The 22695-nt window shown below is 41.5% G+C and overlaps 1 protein-coding gene across 1 annotated transcript in view; it reads left to right on the top strand.

Moving 5' to 3' along the window:
- The window catches only part of LOC134579183 (solute carrier family 22 member 6-A-like), a 72424-nt gene that overhangs the window by 5547 nt on the left and 44182 nt on the right, over positions 1 to 22695 (top strand). The window contains exons 3-6 of the mRNA XM_063438383.1: positions 1962 to 2065; positions 2561 to 2715; positions 15345 to 15513; positions 16106 to 16229. Of these exons, the coding sequence (XP_063294453.1) occupies positions 1962 to 2065; positions 2561 to 2715; positions 15345 to 15513; positions 16106 to 16229 (552 nt within the window). The remainder of the gene's footprint in view (positions 1 to 1961; positions 2066 to 2560; positions 2716 to 15344; positions 15514 to 16105; positions 16230 to 22695) is intronic.

Raw genomic sequence — 22695 nt, 5'->3', positions numbered from 1 at the left:
TACATACATACTGACACCCAAAACACACACACATATATACCTTGTGGGTGGCTTCTGTGGCTGAGGCTGTGGGGAGTTAAGGGCTATCTCCTCTCCCAGTCTCCTCTGTCCCGCCCCATTGGTAACAGCTGGGAGGAAGTGTGCGTCTTGCTCTCACTTGCTTCCAGCACTCCTGTCAGGTTAGAAGGGTCCCGGTCGCGCTACTAAAGCACTGCAGCGCACGACCGGGCCCCTCATGGTGCATGTCCATCAGGTGGCCCTGAGTGCATGGGCCACTCGATTGACCCACTCACCTTGCGGTCCCCAGTCTTTGTGGGGCAGTTGCACCACGTTTTTTTCCACGTATCCCCTCGGGTACTGAATTGTACCCCTGCGGTATGCGTACCACGGGTTGGGAGCCCATACTCTTAAAGATTAATAGTTTTTTTTTACAACTCTTCTAGGTTCTTTGTTAGTCATTAAAAAAAAGCAATGGAATAAAGGCCTATGGGGTTGCCCACCCATATAAGTACAAGAGATGTTTTACATATGCTCTAACCCGCCATGGCACAGTGTGGGTGTAACGGACCGTTTTGCTCACCACATGAACCCTGGAAATATCTAAACAGGAAAACCATACGAAAGGATTACACTCCTGGATTCCCCCTCCTGTACCTTCTAACTATATGGCGCGTGGCCGAGCAGTACCTGTTCTGACATAAAGTGCTTGTTGCTCTCAGTGATTCTGGTCAGAACGCTGGCCGCTCACCCATGTTACTTGCTACTTGCTAACCTTGGCCCTGAAGTTATATAATAAAAATAGAGTTAGGTCGCGCCACAGTAAAAACAATAAAATAATATAGTACCAGTAGTATACTTACATACACTAAAAACTGTATCTAAGGATTTTTCTCTCTCTAAGAAATACTTAAATATAAATAAAAACATTGCCATGGGTTCATAGAACTTCCATATGATCACTCAGAGGAAATCTGAAATTGTCTACCATAACTTTAGAGAAAAAAAACAACAATTGTTTAAAAAAAAAAAAAAGAAAAATCACACTTAAAATATAGAGAAATCTCAGATAAGTCATTAGATCCTAACCCCAGTAGATTTATTTTGTTTACTTGTAGGAGTGGAGTATTTGGCCGCAGACAGATCAGGCTAGCAGCAGCCAGTAATTGTTTTAATTAGTCTATCCTCTGATGTTGATGCATTTACTGGAAGAGAAGAAAGGTTAGAGTCGAGGTTTAGAGTGCCACTAATCATCCAGGTAGTAGAGGTGGTGAATGATTGAAGAAAACAAGTAAATAAGCAGAAAACTGCAAAACAAATCCGGTTTTAATGTATCACTGTACCGTGACTGATTACCTGTATCTAAATCAGGGGTAGGCAAGCTTCCGCACTCCTGATGTTAGGGACTACATCTCCCATAATGCTCTTTTACAGCCCTAACGCTGGCAAAGCATCAGGGGAGATGTAGTCTACAACATCTGGAGTGCCGAAGGTTGCCTACCCCTGATTTGAGCGTAAGGGGAAAGTTTAAACAGATTTTCTTTTCAACATACATCTCATTCTGCTTTACTGAAAGACCTGCTCGAAGACATTTGTGAAGTGTATAAAGCCATCCAGTAAAGCCAGTGACTGCTGAGAGAGGTCCTTGATCCTCGGGTGCCTTTTAATCTAGTGAGCATGGTTAATTGAAAGCTAATTAATGATTTGAGTGCAATCTGAACCTAATTTGGAATTATGTGTACAGGACTTTGTATAGAATGCAGTAGTGTTAGTGGTCAGTTTATTACACAGAGGTACATAGGTAGGTAGTATTTAATGATATAAACTCTGTGTCTTACCAATGGAAGGAATTAATATTGCCTACAGTTGTAGCCATAAAATATGTTCTCTCTTCTACTACAGAAAGGCTATATATACTATCGTACCTAATTATTTAAGTTACATTAAGGTGATTTGCATTGCAGTGGGATTTAGTGTGCAGCCAAAAGAATAAACGTCAGTTGGCACAATCCATATACATGGCAGGAGTGTTGGTGGGAGCCATCATCCTAGGTGGTCTTTCGGATAGGTGAGTAGGTTACATTGTATCCTCCATTTTCACAGTACACGTTTGTTTTCATAAAATGGGTTTGACATCAGAACATTTCCTTGCATCATCACATTTGAAAACGGTGTATGTATCTTGTTTGGATCATTTTTTAATCTGTTGAGCAGTTTATACTAATTTAAGAAAAAAAGGACTTTGTGTGGGCGTGCTGCATGTTCAGCATCGACAGTCAGTGGAAGAAACATAATCAGCTCAACTGTGATTGGCAGTTGGCATTACATTTTCTCTACAAAACTTCTATTCAAGATGGCTGCCTTCTTACTGGTAAACAGATCCTCAAGTAATTACAGCCAGATAAGTTTGCTATAGAGTGGTGTGATAATAAATGTTGTGTTTTGAGAATCCAATTTTAAGTAGAGAAAACATCAAGCTACGGGGCCACTTTAAACAAACCTGCTGTTCTTTCAGAGCATGATAGACACTGGGATCTTAAAGCATTTTCTGGAATTTCTCTAGGTATGGACGAAGAGCACTGCTCATCTGGTCTTACTTACAAATGGCTGTCAGTGGGATCTGCACAGCATTCTCCCCAAATTACATCGCTTATTGTGTGTTCCGTTTCCTTGGGGGAATGGCTTTGTCTGGAATTAGTCTGAACACCACTGCATTAAGTACGTAGGTATAAGGTAAAGTGGAAAAAAATGCCATGGGATTTCTATTGTGCCTGTTTATAAATATCACTGTCTTTTTTGTATTGTGAAGTTGGCAAATGGGTGACTATAGTGAAGGCCAGCATAACATACAATACATATATAAAGATATACTTGTGAATTACAAACATTGTTTGAAAGAAATATAGAATCAAACCCATCACCCTTTAGCCCCTTTTAATTTTTTTTTTTTTTAAGACAGGGAGAGATCACTGTGGACAAAATACAGGTTTGTTGAGTATGCTACAATAGTTGCCTGTACTACCCTGTCATCATGCTCTAAAACAGTGGCTTCCAAACATTTTTCTCTTGAGTACCTCTTGGCAGTCCATTTCCATAAATTATAATTATTATAGTTGCTGCTATTTCAAATGTATATGCTTTTTTTCTGTCCCATCTCCCATTTTCTCTGTTTCAGGAACCCCACAGAACAGATACAAACATGTGGATACACAGACATACAGATGCAAACAGTGACACATATAGAGTTGCACAGAACCACTGATACACATACTGGCATACATGCAGATACACATACTGACATATATATATATAGTTACAAGGGCATACTGATATATACACACTAACACATATACAAATGTACAAACACACAGGTACAAACACTGCCACACATGCAGATAAACAGATGGCAACCCTTATATAAATAAAGTTGAACAGACACACTGATAACCACACTGCCACACATAAAGATACACGGGTACAAGCACTGCCACACATCCAGACACGCAGATACCCATGCAAATATACACAGTGACACATATATGTACAGACACACATACAAACACTGCCACACATGCAGATTAATAGACACACAGATACAATCACTGACCCGCATACAGATACAGATACCGATACACATGCAGATAGAAAGACACACATAGAGACACACACACAAATACACACATATACACATACACAGATAAACTGACATACAGATACACATACTGACACATACACAGACATACAGACACACACACACATATACACTGACACACATACATATACAGACAATTAGATACACACACTCATACACATACAGATACAATGACACACACAGATACCAGAGCCGGCCCAATAATTTTTCTGCCTGAGTCTCCCAAAAATACGCCACCCAAAACACGCCCACATTCATTGTGTTGCATTATGATAATTAAAACTAAAATTGAATATATCATGATTAGATAAATACATTCCAGTAACATGTTTAGATCAATGCACACTAAATTAAACGTCACAACATATATGCTCCTGCAGTGGTATTAAAATATTATCTAAGTACAATATACATCAATCACTAGCAATAACAAACCAAAAAGGAGTAAGTTAATTTGTCATGTTGGATGTATGCCATTATTTTGGGGATGTAGTGGTGTGCTGGTGAGGTAGTGTGTTTGTGTGTGTATATTGGGGATGTAGTGTGTCTGTGTGTGTATGCTGGGAATGTAGCATGTATGTGTGTGTGCGCTAGGGATGTAGTGTGCCTGTTTGTGCACTAGGAATGTAGTATGTTTGTGTGTGTGTATGTATGCTGGGGATGTAGTGCGTGCGTGCTGGGGATGTAGTGTGTCTATGTGCGCTAGAGATGTAGGGTGTCTGTTTGCGCTGGGGATATAGTGTGTGTGTATGCTGGAGATGTGCTATGTCTGTGTGTGTGCTTGGGATGTAGTGTGTGTGTCCCCGACTCCTGCACTCATGCATGTCCCGCTGCCTGTGCTGGTTATTTGGCCATAACAGCACACATAGCCAGACACAAAGGAGAATTCTTAAACTCCCGGGGGCTAGCCCACAGCAACAGCCATGCAACAAATTGCTGTAAGTGAAGTTTCAGGATGCACAGCTGGTAATCTCAGAGTGCCAGAACTTCAGTAGGATCAATGTTATAACCTGGGCTTTCCTGGCACTTTGACAGGGGTGAAATATAGATGCACACACACAGACAAACAGATGACACACTGACACACACATACAGATGACACACTGACACACACACACACAGATACACAGACATACAGATACACACACACACTAAAACATACAGATACACACATAGGTACACTCACTCACACACAGATATAGACATACAGATACAGACTGACACATAAACAGATACACAGACATACAAATGTGCACAGTGACACACAGATACACACACTGACAAACACACATATACACAAACATACAGATATGCACACTGACACACACAGATACACAGACATACAGATACACACACTGACACACATACAGAAACACACACATACAGATACACTGACACACACACAAATACACAGACATACAGATACACACCCAGATACACTGACACACAGACATACAGATACACTGACGTACACACACACAGATATACAGACATACAGATACACTGACACGCACAGATACACAGACATACAGATACACTGACACATACACACACTGATCCACACACAGATACAAATAAATACAGATACATGCACAGATACACAGACATACCGATACATAGGCGAACAGATGCACAAACAGATTCACTGACACACACACAGATACACACATACACACACACAGATACACAGACATACAGGTACACACAGATATACACATACACACACACAGACATACAGATAAACTGACACACACAGATACACAGACATACAGATACACACCCAGATACACTGACACACAAAGACATACAGATACACTGACGTACACACACAGATATACAGATACACGCATAGATACACAGACATACAGATACACTGACATACAGATACACTGACACACCCAGAGATATACAGATAAACACACAGATACACATACACACAGAGTTACATAAACATACAAATACACTGACACATACATACCGATACACAGACATACAGATACACTGACACACACACACAGATACACAGACATACAGATACACTGACACACACATAGATACACAGACATACAGGTACACACATACACACACACAGATACACAGACATACAGATACACTGACACGCAGATACACAGACATACAGATATACTGACACACACACAGATACACATACATACATATACACACACACACACACAGAGATACACAGATACACTGACAGACACAGGTACTCACAGATACAAACACTACATACATACTGACACCCAAAACACACACACACATATACCTTTTGGGTGGCTTCTGTGGCTGAGGCTGTGGGGAGTTAAGGGCTATCTCCTCTCCCAGTCTCCTCTGTCCCGCCCCATTGGTAACAGCTGGGAGGAAGTGTGCGTCTTGCTCTCACTTGCTTCCAGCACTCCTGTCAGGTTAGAAGGGTCCCGGTCGCGCTACTAAAGCACTGCAGCGCACGACCGTGCCCCTCATGGTGCATGTCCATCAGGTGGCCCTGAGTGCATGGGCCACTCGATTGACCCACTCACCTTGCGGTCCCCAGTCTTTGTGGGGCAGTTGCACCACATTTTTTTCCACGTATCCCCTCGGGTACTGAATTGTACCCCTGGGGTACGCGTACCACGGGTTGGGAGCCCATACTCTTAACGATTAATAGTTGTTTTTTTTACAACTCTTCTAGGTTCTTTGTTAGTCATTAAAAAAAAGCAATGGAATAAAAGCCTATGGGGTTGCCCACCCATATAAGTACAAGAGATGTTTTACATATGCTCTAACCCGCCATGGCACAGTGTGGGTGTAACGGACCGTTTTGCTCACCACATGAACCCTGGAAATATCTAAACAGGAAAACCATACGAAAGGATTACACTCCTGGCAGTCAGCATACAATCCAATTCCCTCAATAACGAGACGACACTTCGTTTTGAGGGTTAAGCAGAATCTGACTGTCCTGGCACATACAGCCTCTTTTATTCCCAATCCACAAACATAGTACTGGGTTTTACAGAACAACCAATCAATCCGTACAATACACACAGACACTCCCACACAAAATCCTCCCCTCTGCCTGTATGATTACTGAACACAATGGGTGATATAATTATCATAGGCAGAGGAATACAGTTTTCCCACATTATTCATAACTTTGAAAGTATGCATCACATTCACATAAAACTTACATTTTCCGAATCAGCATACTCCAAATACAAACATATGTCAAAATCCAAATTCATCCAAATTGGTCCATTGGTTCAAAAGATAGATTGAAGTCCTTTGTGACCAAATGAAGCATGGCTTTTCTGCCCAAAACCAGTTCCACAGAGTCTTCTATCCTGGAGATAATTGAGAAGTAATCCAATTATCTCCAAGGACAGAGGCAAAACTCCATTAAGCACATGGCAGTAAAAAGACAGTAAAATACAATAAAATACACAAGGTTAAATTTATTACATAAAATACAGACATTCTACCTATCCTCAGATAGCTTAGATCTGAGCGCACATTATTACCGGATGGCACTTTCATACAGTCTTTCAGTATACGGCTGGGCTCCATGGCATAGCTATCTGGGGTAGCATGGCTTTAGCAGTCCGCAGAAAGGCACAAACCAGCCTTGCTGCAGGGAAAAAGAACAGGGGCCATAGTCTAAAGGAAGCAGACGAGCAACCTGGCTTCTCCAGTGCACAGTGGCGAGGTTGGTTCCACCACAGTGGGCATGTCCACTAAAGAGCAAGCAGCTAGTAGCTCCCTGTCCTGCGGACCAGGGGTCTCTAAGGCCTCAGCAATAGCTGCCCAGTCACCAGTATTTCAAGGCAGCATGCAGCCACTGATGCCCTCCATGCTTTTCCACAAAATGTTTTGAAACATTATGATTCATACATTTCTTTTATATATTATTTTTATGTTCACCAATACGGACTGTGTTATATTTTTCTTTCCTCCACCTGTGTTCGGCATACTAGGGAGCCCAGAAAACAACTTCATGTAGTAAACTTAAGAGACACACACTGATCAGTCACAACATTGTGTAGATCCCCCTCGTGCTGCCAAAACAGTTCTGAGGCGTCTTGGCATGGGCTCCAGAATACCTCTGAATGTGTCCTGTGGTATCTGGAACCAAGACATTAGATCCTTCAAATCCTGCAAGTTGTGAGGTGGGTCTTCCAAGGATTGGATTTGTTGTTGCAACACATCCCACAGATGCTGAATCTGGGGAATTTGTAGGCCAAGGGAACACCTTTGTCATGTTCCTCAAACCATTCCTGAACAATTTTTAAATTGTGGCAGGTAGTATTATTTTTCTGAAAGAGGCCACTGCCATCATGGAACACCATTCCCATGAAGGGGTGTACATGGTCTGCAACTATTTGTAGGTAGGTGATACATGTCACGGCAACATCCACATGAATGCCGTAACCAAGGTTTCCCAGCAGAACATTGTCAAGAGCATAACACTTCCTCCACCAGCCTGTGTTCTTTCCATAGTTCATCCTGCAGCCATATCTTTCCCAGGTAAATGTTGTTAATTTACCCGGCCATCCACCAGATCTAACATGATTCCTCAAACCAGGCAACCTTCTACCACTGCTCCGTGGTCCCAAGGCCATATTTAATAGTGATTGGGCCCTGGGCAAGCCTTTGATGGGGCCCCCTGACCTCCACTCCCTGACATGCAATCACGCTCTCAACTTCCCAACGCAGTAGCGGAACCATTTTCCCATGCTTGCAGAGTTATATTTAGCACTGAGCTGTGTTTGTGTGTTTAAATGGAAGCATGTTTTGTATGGAGTATGTTTGTGTAAATGTAGGGGTGTGTTTGTATGTGGTGTTGGTTTGTGAATGCAAGCATGCATCTATGTGTAGTTTTTTTTTAATGCTGGGGTGTATATTTTTGGTGTTTAGCACAAAGGTGTGTTTGTATGTACTATTGACGTTTCAATGCAGGACTGTGTTTGTATGTAGTGTTGAAGGTTGAATGCAGGGGTGTACTTGTGTGTAGTGTTGGCGATTTGAATGATGAGATGTATGCACATGTACACATACACTGCCACACAGACACACTGTGATACACATACACACACACACAGAAACACATGCAGATACACAGATATAAACACTGACACACACTAACACACATGCAGATACAGACTGACACAGATACACACACTAACACATACAGACATACAGATACACAACCTGACACACATACCAAGACATATATACAAACACTGACACATATGGATACTCAGACACACTGATGCATATACTGACACACATGCAGATACAGATAAAAACACTGACTATATACAGATGCACACACAGATATACACACGCAGGTACACACACTGACAACATACACATACACAAATACATACAATGATAACATACAGCTAGACACACTGACACACATACAGACGCGCAGATACACAACCTGACACACATGCAGATACACACAGACCACATAGAGAAACATAGCTATACTAAATACAGATACACAGATAAACACACTGACTCACACATAGATAAACATACTGACAACAGAGATACACATTGACAGACATACTGACATACTCACACACACTGACAGACATACTGATACACACAGAAATAGGGACACACACACACACACAGACACCCTGACAGACATACTCACACACACACACACACACAGACACCCTGACAGACATATTGACACATACAGACATACACTGACACACACAGACAGACATACACTGACACACACAGACAGACATACACTGACACACACAGACAGACATACTAAGACACACACAGACAGATATACTAAGACACACACAGACAGACATACTAAGACACACACAGACACCCTGACAGACATACTGCCATACTGACAGGCTCACACACACACACACACACACACAGAAATGGTGACACACACACACAAACACCCTGACAGACATACTCACACACATACATACTAAAACACTCACAAATACTGACACACACACAATACTGACACACATGCAAAGTTTACATTTATAAAGTCACTCTCCAGCCCTACTTTATGGGTTTAGGAGGGTGGTTCAATGGGGTCCAGTAACAGGCTGAGGTAGTTGGGAGTGTGAGGCTCTGGCACTCCAGCTCCCTCCTGACGGCCTTCTCCTCCATACTGCACGGCTTCACTCTATATGGGAGGAAGTGACTCACGGCAGTCACTTCCTCCCAGTCTGCTGATGTAAAACAAGGGGGTCCGGTCGCGCTGTTAAAAGGCCACAGCGCCCGACTGGGCCCTCTTAATGTGTGGGGTCCCGGTGCAGCCGCAGCACCGGCTGGCCCATGGGGCAAATAAAAAAAATTTGGGCGGACAGCGGGGCTTACTGCGTAGCTGCTTTGGGCCTCTTTAAAGACGGCCATGCATGGTCCAGTCTTGACACTCACGTTAACATTGAAGGTACTTTAGGCGATGGATTAAGGGCACTCTGACTGGTCTTCAGCTGCACTGCCTCATACCCAGCAAACAGTAATGCACAGTGTTTTCTGACACCTTTCTATAATGGACAGCACTACGTTTTTTCACCAATTTGAGCTACAGTAGCTCTTTTCTGTGTTGAACGAGACAGGCTAGCCTTCGCTCCACATGTGCATCAGTGAGCCTTGGGTGCCCAGGACCATGCTACCAGTCCACCAGTTGTTTTTCCTTACACCACATTTGGTAGGTACTAAACATTGCATACCATGAACACCCAACAAGACTTGCCATTTTGGAGATGTTCCACCCCACCACTACTTTTTGCTTGCCCGTATTTCTTTTTCCTGCTTCCAACACATAAAATTTGAGAACTGGCCGTTTACTTGCTGGCTTCATTATTCCACTCCTTGTGAGGTGACATTGTAATGATATAAGTAATGTTATTAACTTTACCTGTCAGTGGTTTTAGTGTTGTGTCTGGTCAAGATAGATCATACTAGTACAGAGAAAGTAGAGATAATTTTTAAATCTAATGTTAGAAGCTATTAGTTAAACCAGACTGACATACCATAATCAATCACCTGTCATTTACACTATTTCTTGGGTTCACTGAACAAGTTAAGGAATCACAAGACACAGGGTTATTCACTAAACTAGGAGTGGTGGTGATTTGGCAAGGAGATTGCAAACTTAAGGCCAAAATAATTGAGCTGGAAAAAAAGCTGACATGAGAGAAAATAAACAGTGTGCCCTCTGCACACCAAACAATAAGTAAACAAAAACAACCAATAAGTGGGGTATAGATAAAGGAGGCAATACCACCTTAAGAAACAATAGGCAAAATATATCCAGATATCTAAAAGGCAAACAGAATCAACATAGGGTAATGTTGTCAGGTACCAGTAGACCTGCAAATTGTAAATTGCACTCACAGGAACTTGGATATAAGTAAGCCCATCAAAGTAATATCAGCGTAGAAGTAATTGTAGGCAGACACTTTTTCATTTCCAGCGTAATTATGTTATTTGCTTGTAATTAGAACAGAGAACAAAAGATAGTGCAGATGGTAGACATAAACACACATGATTTATTTATATTGCACTTATAAGATAAAAAAAACCAAAAAAACAGCATATCTCCGCATCCAGCGGATCAAGGTGGTGTGAGTGTACTCCCCAAACTGGCTGTTCGAAGAACAATGATTAGAAATAAATAAAAATAAAAATCAAAGTGAAAATGACAATAAAAGTCCCAAGACCAAGAAACCCATGGTATTGAGGTTTATCGAATGCGTTTCGTCTAGCTTGACATCTCCATGTTGATTTTTTTTTTTGCCTAAAAATTATCATTGACTTTTCAAATTTCCAAAAGTGCAAGTCCAGTGTCCAATCACATTAGAATTATTAATAGGTTGTGACAAACTCCCCATCCCATGTAAGTTTGCCATGTGCTCCTGGAGGAGCTTGCTTGCCAGCCTCCTGCCCACAGACTATGGGTCCTGCAGGGAAACCTGTAAAAGACTACCGAAGTTGACCGACCGCACTGATTTCATGGAACGGTTTTGGGCATTGGAACATGCGTGCGGTCAAAACTATGACTTCCAGGAAATTCCTAAACCCCTGAACCGATCTGGTGTATTTGGATATGTTGGTCACCCAGATCAGGGCTATCAGGGGATGTAACTTTTGTGGGGTTTCCATGGGTATTGAGGGTACTTTCGGGGTACTGTTAAAAAGTATGTTTTTCTGTGCTTGGAGATAATTGGATTGGATTAGTACAGTTCCTGATTTAATTATCTCCCAGGCACAGAAGAGAGATTATTTTATTTGTGTATGGGAGTGTCCTGGACCTGAGAGCCAATGCTATTGTGTGGTTGTTTTTACTGTAGTCTACTCTCAGGTCCAGAGGGGAGTGCCCCTTGCATGGGGACCTGCATATAAGGCCAATTGTGGCCGCCACTAAATGAGTTCCTGCCTACCCTCAACATAGAGTCTCATCTCATGTGTGGGAGGAACAGCTGTATCTACTCTTGGGATTGCTATATCACTATACTCCTCTGGGTTATAATCACTTGCTCTTGTAAGAGCAGCCTGCTACACTTTCTGGAGTAGGAGAGGTCTGTCCACTGGAAACTTGATCTTGGGTCCAGGGTAGGTGGAGGACGGCGAGACCCCAGCCAAGCTGTAACGCTGGAAGTGGGGACTACAGTGCTGATGGTGTCTGGTGGAGTGCTTGGAAGTACTCTGAGGTACTAGGAAGCAGTGATTGGCGGAGGCACCCAGTCAGGGTGAAGGCGGTCCGTCACATTGGTGGAATGTGAAAGGGTGGAAATCCAAAGTTATTCTGCAATCTTTTGTTTTGATGGTGTCAAATATGCTTCATAAAAGAAGACTGAGAGTTAAACTGTGGTTTATTATCTGTGGCCCAATAACAGTCTTTGTAGCATACATTAAATAAGGGCACCATAGCAACTTTGCATGATAGCAAATATTTTGCTGCATGACAAGTTCTCATTTGCTGAATCGGTTTCATCCAACCTGTGCGTGTGGCTTTCCTCCCCCGGATTTAGCCTGAGTGGTAGCTGCATGAATGCGCAGTCGGAGTCTTGGGTAGTCACTGTACACAATCCAGTTCACAAAACTGTGAATACATTGTTCTCAGGTATGCTTTATAAAGAATTTCCACTCATATAGGCATAGGACCTGTGAGATCCTATTACAAGACCTAAGAACATGGTGACCCTCTCACTTACACCTAATACATGTACGATGGAGGGATTAAAAAATTGTGTGTACCCATAACCCAATATGAACCAGAGAGTAAAAGCAATTAGAACCCTCTTCCTCTACCACGTGTGTTGGCACAGAAAATATCCCTACCTTTCACCATCAAGCCTAAACCACCATTAACATTACCCTCCATTTAAAAAGCCATGGAGTGGATACAAGGTTTGGGGTAATTCGCAGTGCCCCAACCTGATAGTAATTATACTTTCCCCACTGTACACAGGGTGGAGAAAGGAAACTGGGCCAATTTAAGGCTCTCTCATAGTAATTGTATGTTTGCTATCCACTTTCTCTGTGAAAGAGGTCAAAGGAAGCTACGGAGGAGGACTTATACCTGCCCTGATCCCTCCCAGTTATGTTTGGAGTCTCGAACACTCTACTTTTTTTCTCATCTATGCTTTCCAGTGGAGAGACTTTACTTTTTTAATAAGTTTAATGTCTCTGGAAAAAAACCAACACAGACAGCAACTCGTAAATCGACATGTTTGTTTCTACAATCGAGTAGCCAACCTAGATCATATGCTATTAAAGCAAGGTATACATACATTTATAAGTGCTTATTGTAATTACACTGTTTGTAAAGTGTTGCGTAGATCAAGATCTCAGTTATGATTTGTCATCGAAGATCTGCTGGGTTAGATAACCATTTTACAATGTGTTTTAGCTCAATGATTTACCAATTTGCATGTAAAGCTTTTATGAAAGCTACATTCCTTATTTAAAGGAATTACATCTGTGACTTAAGAGAAACTATATTGTTTAAAGGGTGTGTGGAAAGGGGTTGGCAGGTTTGAACATTCATACAAGGGATTTAGGGAACATTGCTTTCAAATGATGGTTTTTGGAGAAATTCTTACTCCTCCTTGTGGATAAATATATATAATTATATATAACTCTTCAGCCACGAGTTATATTGGCTTTTGGAACCACATATTCTCACTTTTTAATATCCTAGCCGCTGATGCCCATGTGCCAATTATGAACCCCTCAGTCGCCACACATTGGGAGATTGAAAGGGGAGTACCATAGAGTAATATATCCCGTCAGTTGGGGGTGTTCTTTTGTTGTTTGTACGTATTAATTTTATTGTGAATGTAAAATACAATACACAAAACAATTATCATGAAAGAAGGCATGAAAGCTTGTGCAGTAATACCAATAGATTAAGTTAAAAAAAATACATTCACATTATTATATATATGACAAATAAAAAAATAAATGTAAGAAGGGAACAGGATAAAACCATATTTAATTCCTGGTAAGGGAAGCTCATTAGGTAGAAGATGGAACTGAAAAGAGGACATCGCCCTTCACTGTAGATGGTCCAAAGGATGTCATTGACGAAGTGGGATCATATTGTTGGGATCAACTAAAATGTTCAACTTATCAAGAGCTAAAAAATTATATCACAAAGGAAACAATATTTTTTTCTGTTACTGTAAAAAACTGAGGGCTGTCATTAAAGATTTTGTGAGTTACTGCATTGGAATTTTAGACTCACTGGTTAAGTGCACATACACATTGAGTGCTTCTGTTTCTAACTGATGGCATCTAAATAAGCAACATTGACTTAATTCAAATGAAGTCTTGGGATGAGGTAGAGTGGGGTGGTGAGCCAGGAGATGGGATGCTGAGGAACAGGATAGAGTAGGGTGGTGAGCCATTGGATGGGATAGTGAGGCCTGGGATGGGGAGACATGGGATGGCATGCTGAGGCATGGGATGTTGTGAGGTAGTGAGCTATGTGATAGGGTGGTGAGGCGTGGGATGGGTTAGCGAGGCATAAGATTGGATGGTGAGCTATTGGATGAGTTGGTGAGGCATGGGACAGTGAGGCATGGCATGGGATATTGAGGAACAGGATTGGATGGGGTGGTAAGCCATTGGATGGGATGGTGAGCCATGATATGGGATAGGGAAGCATGGGATGGCATGCTGAGGGGTATGTTGTGGGGTAGTGAGCTATGTGATAGGGTGTTGAGGCATGGGAAGGGATAGTGAGGCATGGGATGGTGAGGCATAATATGGGATGGTGCGCTATAGAATGAGTTGGTGAGGCAGGGGATTGTAAGGAATGGCATGGGATAGTGACACATAGGATAGGATGGTGTGGTAAGTCATGGGATGGGATGCTGAGGCATTGGATGTTAAAAGGTGGTGAGCCATAGGATGGGGTGGTAAGCCATGTGATGGGATGGTGAGGCATAGGATGGTATAGTGAGGCATGGGATGGGATAGTGATCCATGGGATGGAATGGTGATCCAGAGGATGGGATGGTGATCCAGAGGATGGGATGGTGAGGCAGAGGATGGGATAATTCATATGATGAGATGTTGAGGCATGAGATGGGATGGTGAGGCATGATAGGGCATGAGATGGGATGGTGGGGCTTATAATGGGATAGTTTGCCGTGACATATATATTAATTCTGATATTTTTCTTTTCTGTTAGTTGTGGAGTGGATTCCAACTAAAGTTCGCACAATCACAGGCACAATAGCAGGATATTGTTACACAGTTGGACAACTTCTCCTGGCAGGATTAGCGTATGGCATACGAGACTGGCGTTGGCTGCAGCTATGTGTCTCTTTACCTTTTATTTTCTTCTTTTTATACTCCTGGTTAGTATTACAACCATTCCTATAGTTTTTTTTACAACACAATAATGTACAGACCTTCATTATGTACCTTGCTCAGTTACATTGACAGTGTATGCCTCTGTTATCAAGTGCAATGGTTTACCTTAATGAACTTTATGGATGTGTCTGTACAAAAAATATTGAATGATAGGGAATGCAAGGCATACCAAAAAGGTAGAAAACCTAATTTGCGTCAGATAACTATTAGGGGCAGACCGGATGGGTTAATTGGTAAATAGCAGCTGTCAAATTTAGTTTTCCCTGTAATTCTGTAATTGAAACACTACACTGAGCTCTGATAAGGAAAGGATAACACAAGAAAGAAAAATAATATTCGTTCGGGCCAGGTGAAACAGTTTTTGGCACATCCAGGCCTAATATAAATCTTCGTAGGTTGGTGCCATAAGAGCTTTTATAGAGTACTGTGTTTTCTACCCTTAAACCTGTCTCAACAAAACTCAATCAGAATTTCCTTTTTCATTGGAAATGGTATAGTTTGACTATCACATTAAGGCTTCTACTTCTAACATTTGAAAAGAAAAAAAAAAAAAAAACACATTTGATTTCCTTCTAGGTGGTTTCCTGAATCTGCCCGTTGGCTTGTTCTGTCTGGAAAACCTGAACAAGCAGTCAAGGGGATGAAAAAAGTAGCAATTTTAAATGGGAAGAGAGAAGAAGGGGAGAAGATAACTTTAGAGGTAACGGGACATATATTTATTTATCTACACTTCTCATCACAACTCAAAGAGCTACTTATTTAACCTTCACTACCGGTGGAATGTGCAATAGAATAGTCATAAAAATTATGGATCCCAGAAGTTCTTAAACACACATCAAACACCTTCATAGAACTTCTAGGTTTCAGATCTCATACTTCAGCTTGGATGACATTTTAAGGATAGACTTCACCCGCTGCTTTCTGTCTAGTGACACTAGGTCTGATCTGCTTTAGACCCACACATCAGTTCTAAGAATCTGTAAGCTCTTTTTAGATAGTATTCTATCAAAAACTAGGCCTGGAAATGTTTCCTAGACTACCTATTGCTGCTCAGAACCTGATGGATATGCATGCTATCTTCCCAATGTTCTCTCTTCCACTTGCTCTTGAGGTAGATGAAGTAAATACCAGGGATGTATTTACCACAAGGCAAACAAGGCATTTGCCTAGGGCAGCACTTTCAGGGAGGGGGGGGGGGGGGGGGGGGGAAGGGAGGCGCCAAAAAAAGCCACCCCAAGCTCCCAGACAAATGCCTTGTTTGCCTCATGTTCTGTGGCTGTCCAGCTTACTGTGAGTGTGTGTAGCTGTCAGTGTGGGTCTGTGAGTGAGTGAAAGTGTGTGTCTTTCAGTGAGAATGGGTGTGCCTATGAGTGTGTGTCAGTGTGTGTATGTCATTGTATGTGTGCCTGTCAGTGTGTGCCTGTCAGTGAAAGTGTGTGTTGGTTAAACAGTGTGTGCCAATGACTGTATGTGTGTGCCAATTACTGTTTATCTGTCAGTGAGTGTATATCAGTGCATGTATCAATGAGGGCATGTGTCTGTCAGTCAAAAAAGTGGCCTTGACACGAATTGGGGAGGTGGGGGATTTAGATTTTGGGGTGCCCGAATTTCGTCGTGCCTGGGGCAGCACAAATCCAAAATACACCACTGGTAAAATACATTAACATTTTGTATATAGTCATAACTATAAAGAACAAATAACCTATACTCCAGCTTTCTCTATAACAAATGTAAACATTTCAAAACAACCTTGCCACTATGGTAATAGCTGCAATATAGTGAACAGCATTGGCATAGTATTGCAAGACGTGTACATTGAATAACGATATACATTGTAACAGTGCTCACACAACAGTATTGAGGTGTACCCCCAGTGCATCCTGCACCCTCAAATATTTGTGGAAAAACATTGAATGCAATTACCCTAAACAATATGGTAGTTCCCTAAGTACAAAAAGATAATAGTAAACAAATACATGGCAGAGCGATCAACTGTGTGGGTAATAGAAATAAGTTATCAATAGAGTACCGAATGGGAAAATCCTATTACCAACTTGGATAAACTATAAACATGAAAAAAGAAACCAATGGCACATAAAATACGTAATGAAAAATAGACTTTGTTCAAGAATATATAATTCAAGAATGGTACACAGAAAGTGTATATATATATATATATATATATATATATATATATATATATATATATATATATATATACACATATATACAAACAAATCCCCCGCACTCACGCTTTAGTAGTTTTCCAATGTGCCGGGTGCCATAGCTTGGACTCCAAACGTATAATTCACCAAAAAACAGCTGCTCACCGGTCTTTTAAAAGTTCCACATTTTATTTAACCCCTTAAGACCGCAGGACGTTCTATGCCGTCCTTATTTTGGTGGCTCTAAACGCCGCAGGACGGCCCATAGAACGTCCTGCGATCTTTTGTACTTACCCGGTCGCCGGCGATCGCGGTATGGGGGACTTACCTGGGAGCCCAGGGAGTCCCCCTCTGTCCTCTTCGGCCCCCCAGGGCCATGTGATCGCGAGGTCCTTGCGAGGACCCCGCGATCACATGGACGGCATAGCCATGTCAATGCCAGCAGGGGGAGTGCCTGTAATGACAAGTACTCTCTCTGCTGTCTGAAAAATAAAAATAAAATGTTAAAACAGTGTAAAAATAAGATTATATATACTTAGATCATATATATATTTATTATATATATGATCTAAGTATATATATACACACATATACACATAAATATACATACACTGTCGATGTGTATTTTAATATTAATATATACATAATTATATATTTGTGTTAAGGGCTCATGATAGTACAGAAGATACAGAAGATACAAACACTGATAAGTGTAGGATGGTATTAAAAGAGCAAGTCGGTTGTGGTGTGCCGGAACCGACGATGAGGTAGGCCTGTAAATAAAGAGGGCCCACCAAGAAGAAATGTAAAGAGAAAAGGAGTTAATAATGAGGAGTGGGTGGGAGGGTGATGCAGCGCTGACCTCGAACGATATGGAGCCAGGTAAGGGGTGTCCCTTAAGTAGGGAAGAGGTGTGTCATACGCCCCTCCCACAATTACAGGCCAAAAGGCCTTAATACTTGTGTTAAGGGCTCATGATAGTACAGAAGATACAGAAGATACAAACACTGATAAGTGTAGGATGGTATTAAAAGAGCAAGTCGGTTGTGGTGTGCCGGAACCGACGATGAGGTAGGCCTGTAAATAAAGAGGGCAAAAGTAGAAAATCTAAATTATTACATACCAGCAATATACATACTTTAACCAGACATGTCTTGAAAGGCATTTCTTACTTCTTGTACCGGGTTAGGTATGTATCTAGAGTAAGCCGATGATTTCCAGCGCCCTAGTGACTTGATAACATGAACTGGAATGTTTGCACTGGATGCTGTGGAGGCCGCTCCTATGCGGAAGGAGTGGCCCGAATAGTTAGCTGATTTGAGGCCCAGCTGTGTAAGTAAAGACCTGACGTGTGTCATAAAGGTGGTGGTAGTGAGTACTGAACCTTGTAGACTGAAAGTGGTTGAGATGGTGGTTCGTTGTTATGCTGGGTATATGAGTCCAGTAGTTTGACGGGGCTCCACCTGTTGTGAGTAGGATAGTACTTAACCTCTACTGAAAGTGCATGTTGGTTTTGGAGTGAGGCAGAGTCAAGATATAATAGTCCATGTGTTTTGTTAAGTGTGAATGAAGTAGGATGTGAGTGGACTGTGTTGTGCTGATGGCGGTAAATTCTCTTGGTCTCAAGAAACCATAAACAAGGCTACGTATATGGCGGTTTTAACGATGAGGTTTGTGTTGTTGGCAAAGGGTTTAAATCTAGTGAATTGTATAAGTCTTTAAAAATATGGAAATCTATGGGTAGCCTCTGGGCCGTACGTGGGGGTTCGGATCTCTGAATACCCCTAAGGATGTTCTTAATTGGTAGGAGGACACTTGATTTGTCTGGTTGTAAAGTTAGCATGTGATGTTGGATGCCTGTCAGATATGGTTTGATTGTGTTGTATGATAGTTTGAGGTGGCAAAAAGAAGCAAAGCCCAACCAGGATGTCACGATGAAAGGTTGTAAGATGTTGTGTTCAGAAAGGAATCTTTAAATCAAATGAAAGCTCTATCGTAAGTTTCCCGGGTATTAGTAGACAGTGCTAATTGGGACAATGTTCTGCTATGTTGCATAATAGCATCTAGTCCATTACTAGATGGTGGAATAGTGGGATGTTCGTGGCTGTGAGTGCGGCTGACGGGAGTATTTGACGAAAAGCCTGGAAATTAAAGTGAGACAAATTGTCAGCAGCAGTGTTACATACACCTGGAACATGAATACAAAACGAGAAAATTATGACATGCAGCCAGCCAAGTGAGTTTCCTCAAGAATCTCATAATAGTCAGTGATTTGGATCGGCCTTGTTTATAATGTGACAAGTTACTTGGTTGTCTGAGTAGCAACGTACAGACGAACCTGCCCATAAATGCACCCATGCCACGGCAACCGTCACGATGGGATATATCTCAAACAGAGCTGAGGTAGTGGAAAAACCCTCCAGGTCCTGAACTTCTGTTTTCTTTTTTTTTTTTTTTTTTTTTTTTTGCAGCGCTGACCTCGAACGATATGGAGCCAGGTAAGGGGTGTCCCTTAAGTAGGGAAGAGGTGTGTCATACGCCCCTCCCACAATTACAGGCCAAAAGGCCTTAATACATATTAATATCAAAATACACATACAATATTGATTAAATATACATATATAATTTTCATTATATATATATTTATATATAATAAAAAAATATATATAAATACGTTAAAAAAAGATTAAAAAAATAATAACAAATAAATAGATAAAAAAAATATATAAACATGCGTAATTTCGTTCTAACTGTATTTTAAAATTAATATATATATATTGATATCAAAATACATGTAGAACGAAATAATATATATATCTATATACATAAGTATATACGTATATATCACTAAATATATACCTATATATAAATAAACACAAATATATATATATATATAAATATAATAATTCTATCTATATATTTATGTAATAATTTTACATAATTAGGTCATTTTATTAATTACAATTTGCAGGACCTGCCTGACAACCCAGGCCGAAAGTTCAGGGAATTTAATTTGCTAGCACTATATTTAACCCTGTAACTTTCCAAGACACCATAAAACCTGTACATGGGGGGTACTGTTTTACTCGGAAGACTTCGCTGAACACAAATATTAGTGTTTCAAAACAGTAAAATATATTACAACGACAATATCGTCAGAGACAGTGACTTTTTTTGCATTTTTCACACACAAATGGCACTTACACTGATGATATAATTGTTGTGATACGTTTTACTGTTTTGAAACACTAATATTTGTGTTCAGCGAAGTCTCCTGAGTATAACAGTACCCCTCATGTACAGGTTTTATGGTGTGTTCAAAAGTTACAGAGTCAAATATAAGGTTTGCGTTTCAGTTTTTTCACATTAAAATTTGCCAGGTTGCCTTTGAGACCATATGGTAGCCCAGGAATAAGAATTACCCCCATGATGGCATACCATTTGCAATAGTAGACAACCCAGGGTATTCCAAATAGGGTATGTTCAGTTTTTTTTAGTAGCCACTTAGTCATAAACACTGGCCAAAATATGCGTTCAAATTCGTTTTTTGTATTTTCAAATATTAACACTAACTTTGGCCAGTGTTTGTGACCAAGTGGCTACTAAAAAAGACTGGACATACTCCATTTGCAATACCTTGGGTTGTCTACTTTTGCAAATGGTATGCCATCATGGGGGTAATTCTTATTCCTGGGCTACCATATGGTCTCAAAGGCAATGTAACCAATCTGGCGAATTTTCTTATTCCTGGGCTACCATATGGTCTCAAAGGCAATGTAACCAATCTGGCGAATTTCAATGTGAAAAAACTGAAATATGTAACACGTTATACTTGACCCTGTAACTTCCCAAAACACCATAAAACCTGTACATAGGGGTACTGTTTTACACGTGAGACATCGCTGAATACAAATATGTGTATTGTATTGCAGTAAAAGCAAACAGTATTTTGACATTCACAGTTAAAATGTCACGTACAGGGATGGACTGACAGCCTTCTGGGCCCCCGGACAAAATTAGATCCAGGGACCGTTGAAGACAAAATATTAAAGGAGCATTATAGTGCCAGGAAAACAAACTCGTTTTTCTGGCACTATAGGGTCATTATGTCCCCCCCCCCCCCACCCTCAGGGCCCCCCTGCCGCTGGGCTGAAGGGGTTAAAACCCCTTCAGCCACTTTCCTTTCTCCTGTGCCGGGCTCCCTCAGCTCTGGGGAATTCTCCTTCCTCTGCCAACGTCAGATTCGAATGCGCATTCGCGGCAAGAGCCGCGCACGCATTGAAACCGCCCATAGGAAAGCATTACTAAATGCTTTCCTATGGACGTCCAGCTTGTCTTCTCGCTGTGAGAATCGCGGAAGCGCCTCTAGCGGCTGTCAGTGAGACCGCCACTAGAAGCTGGATTAACCCTTAGTGAAACATAGCAGGGTTAAAACTAGAGGGACCTGGCACTTAGACCACTTCATTGAGCTGAAGTGGTCTGGGTGCCTATAGTGGTCCTTTAAGGACTAAGTAAATGTTTAAAAAGAATTTTAAAGTAAGTAGTCAAACCGTTTGAGAACAGTTTGACAACTTACCTGGGGTCTGCTGGGACGTGAGGCTGTAGTAGGGCATAGGAGCAGTGGTGTGTGTGAGTGGTGCAGTGTGTGTGAAAGGTTCAGTGTGTGTGTGTGTGGGGGGCAATGTATGTGTGTGTTGGCAGTGTATGTGTGTGTGGGGCAATGTGTGTATGGGGAGGGCAGTGTATGGGGGCAGTGTATGCAGTATGTGTGTATATATGGGTGGGCAGTGTATGTGTATATATGGGTGGGAAGTGTATGCAGTGTATGTGTATATATGGGTGGGCAGTGTGTGTGTATATGGGTGGGCAGTGTGTGTGTATATATGGGTGGGCAGTGTGTGTGTATATGGGTGGGCAGTGTGTGTGTATATGGGTGGGCAGTGTGTGTGTATATGGGTGGGCAGTGTGTGTATATATATGGGTGGGCAGTGTGTGTATATA

This window comes from Pelobates fuscus, chromosome 12 (assembly GCF_036172605.1).
Source record: "Pelobates fuscus isolate aPelFus1 chromosome 12, aPelFus1.pri, whole genome shotgun sequence".
Taxonomy (NCBI): domain Eukaryota; kingdom Metazoa; phylum Chordata; class Amphibia; order Anura; family Pelobatidae; genus Pelobates; species Pelobates fuscus.
This window is presented reverse-complemented; position numbering and strand designations above follow the sequence as displayed.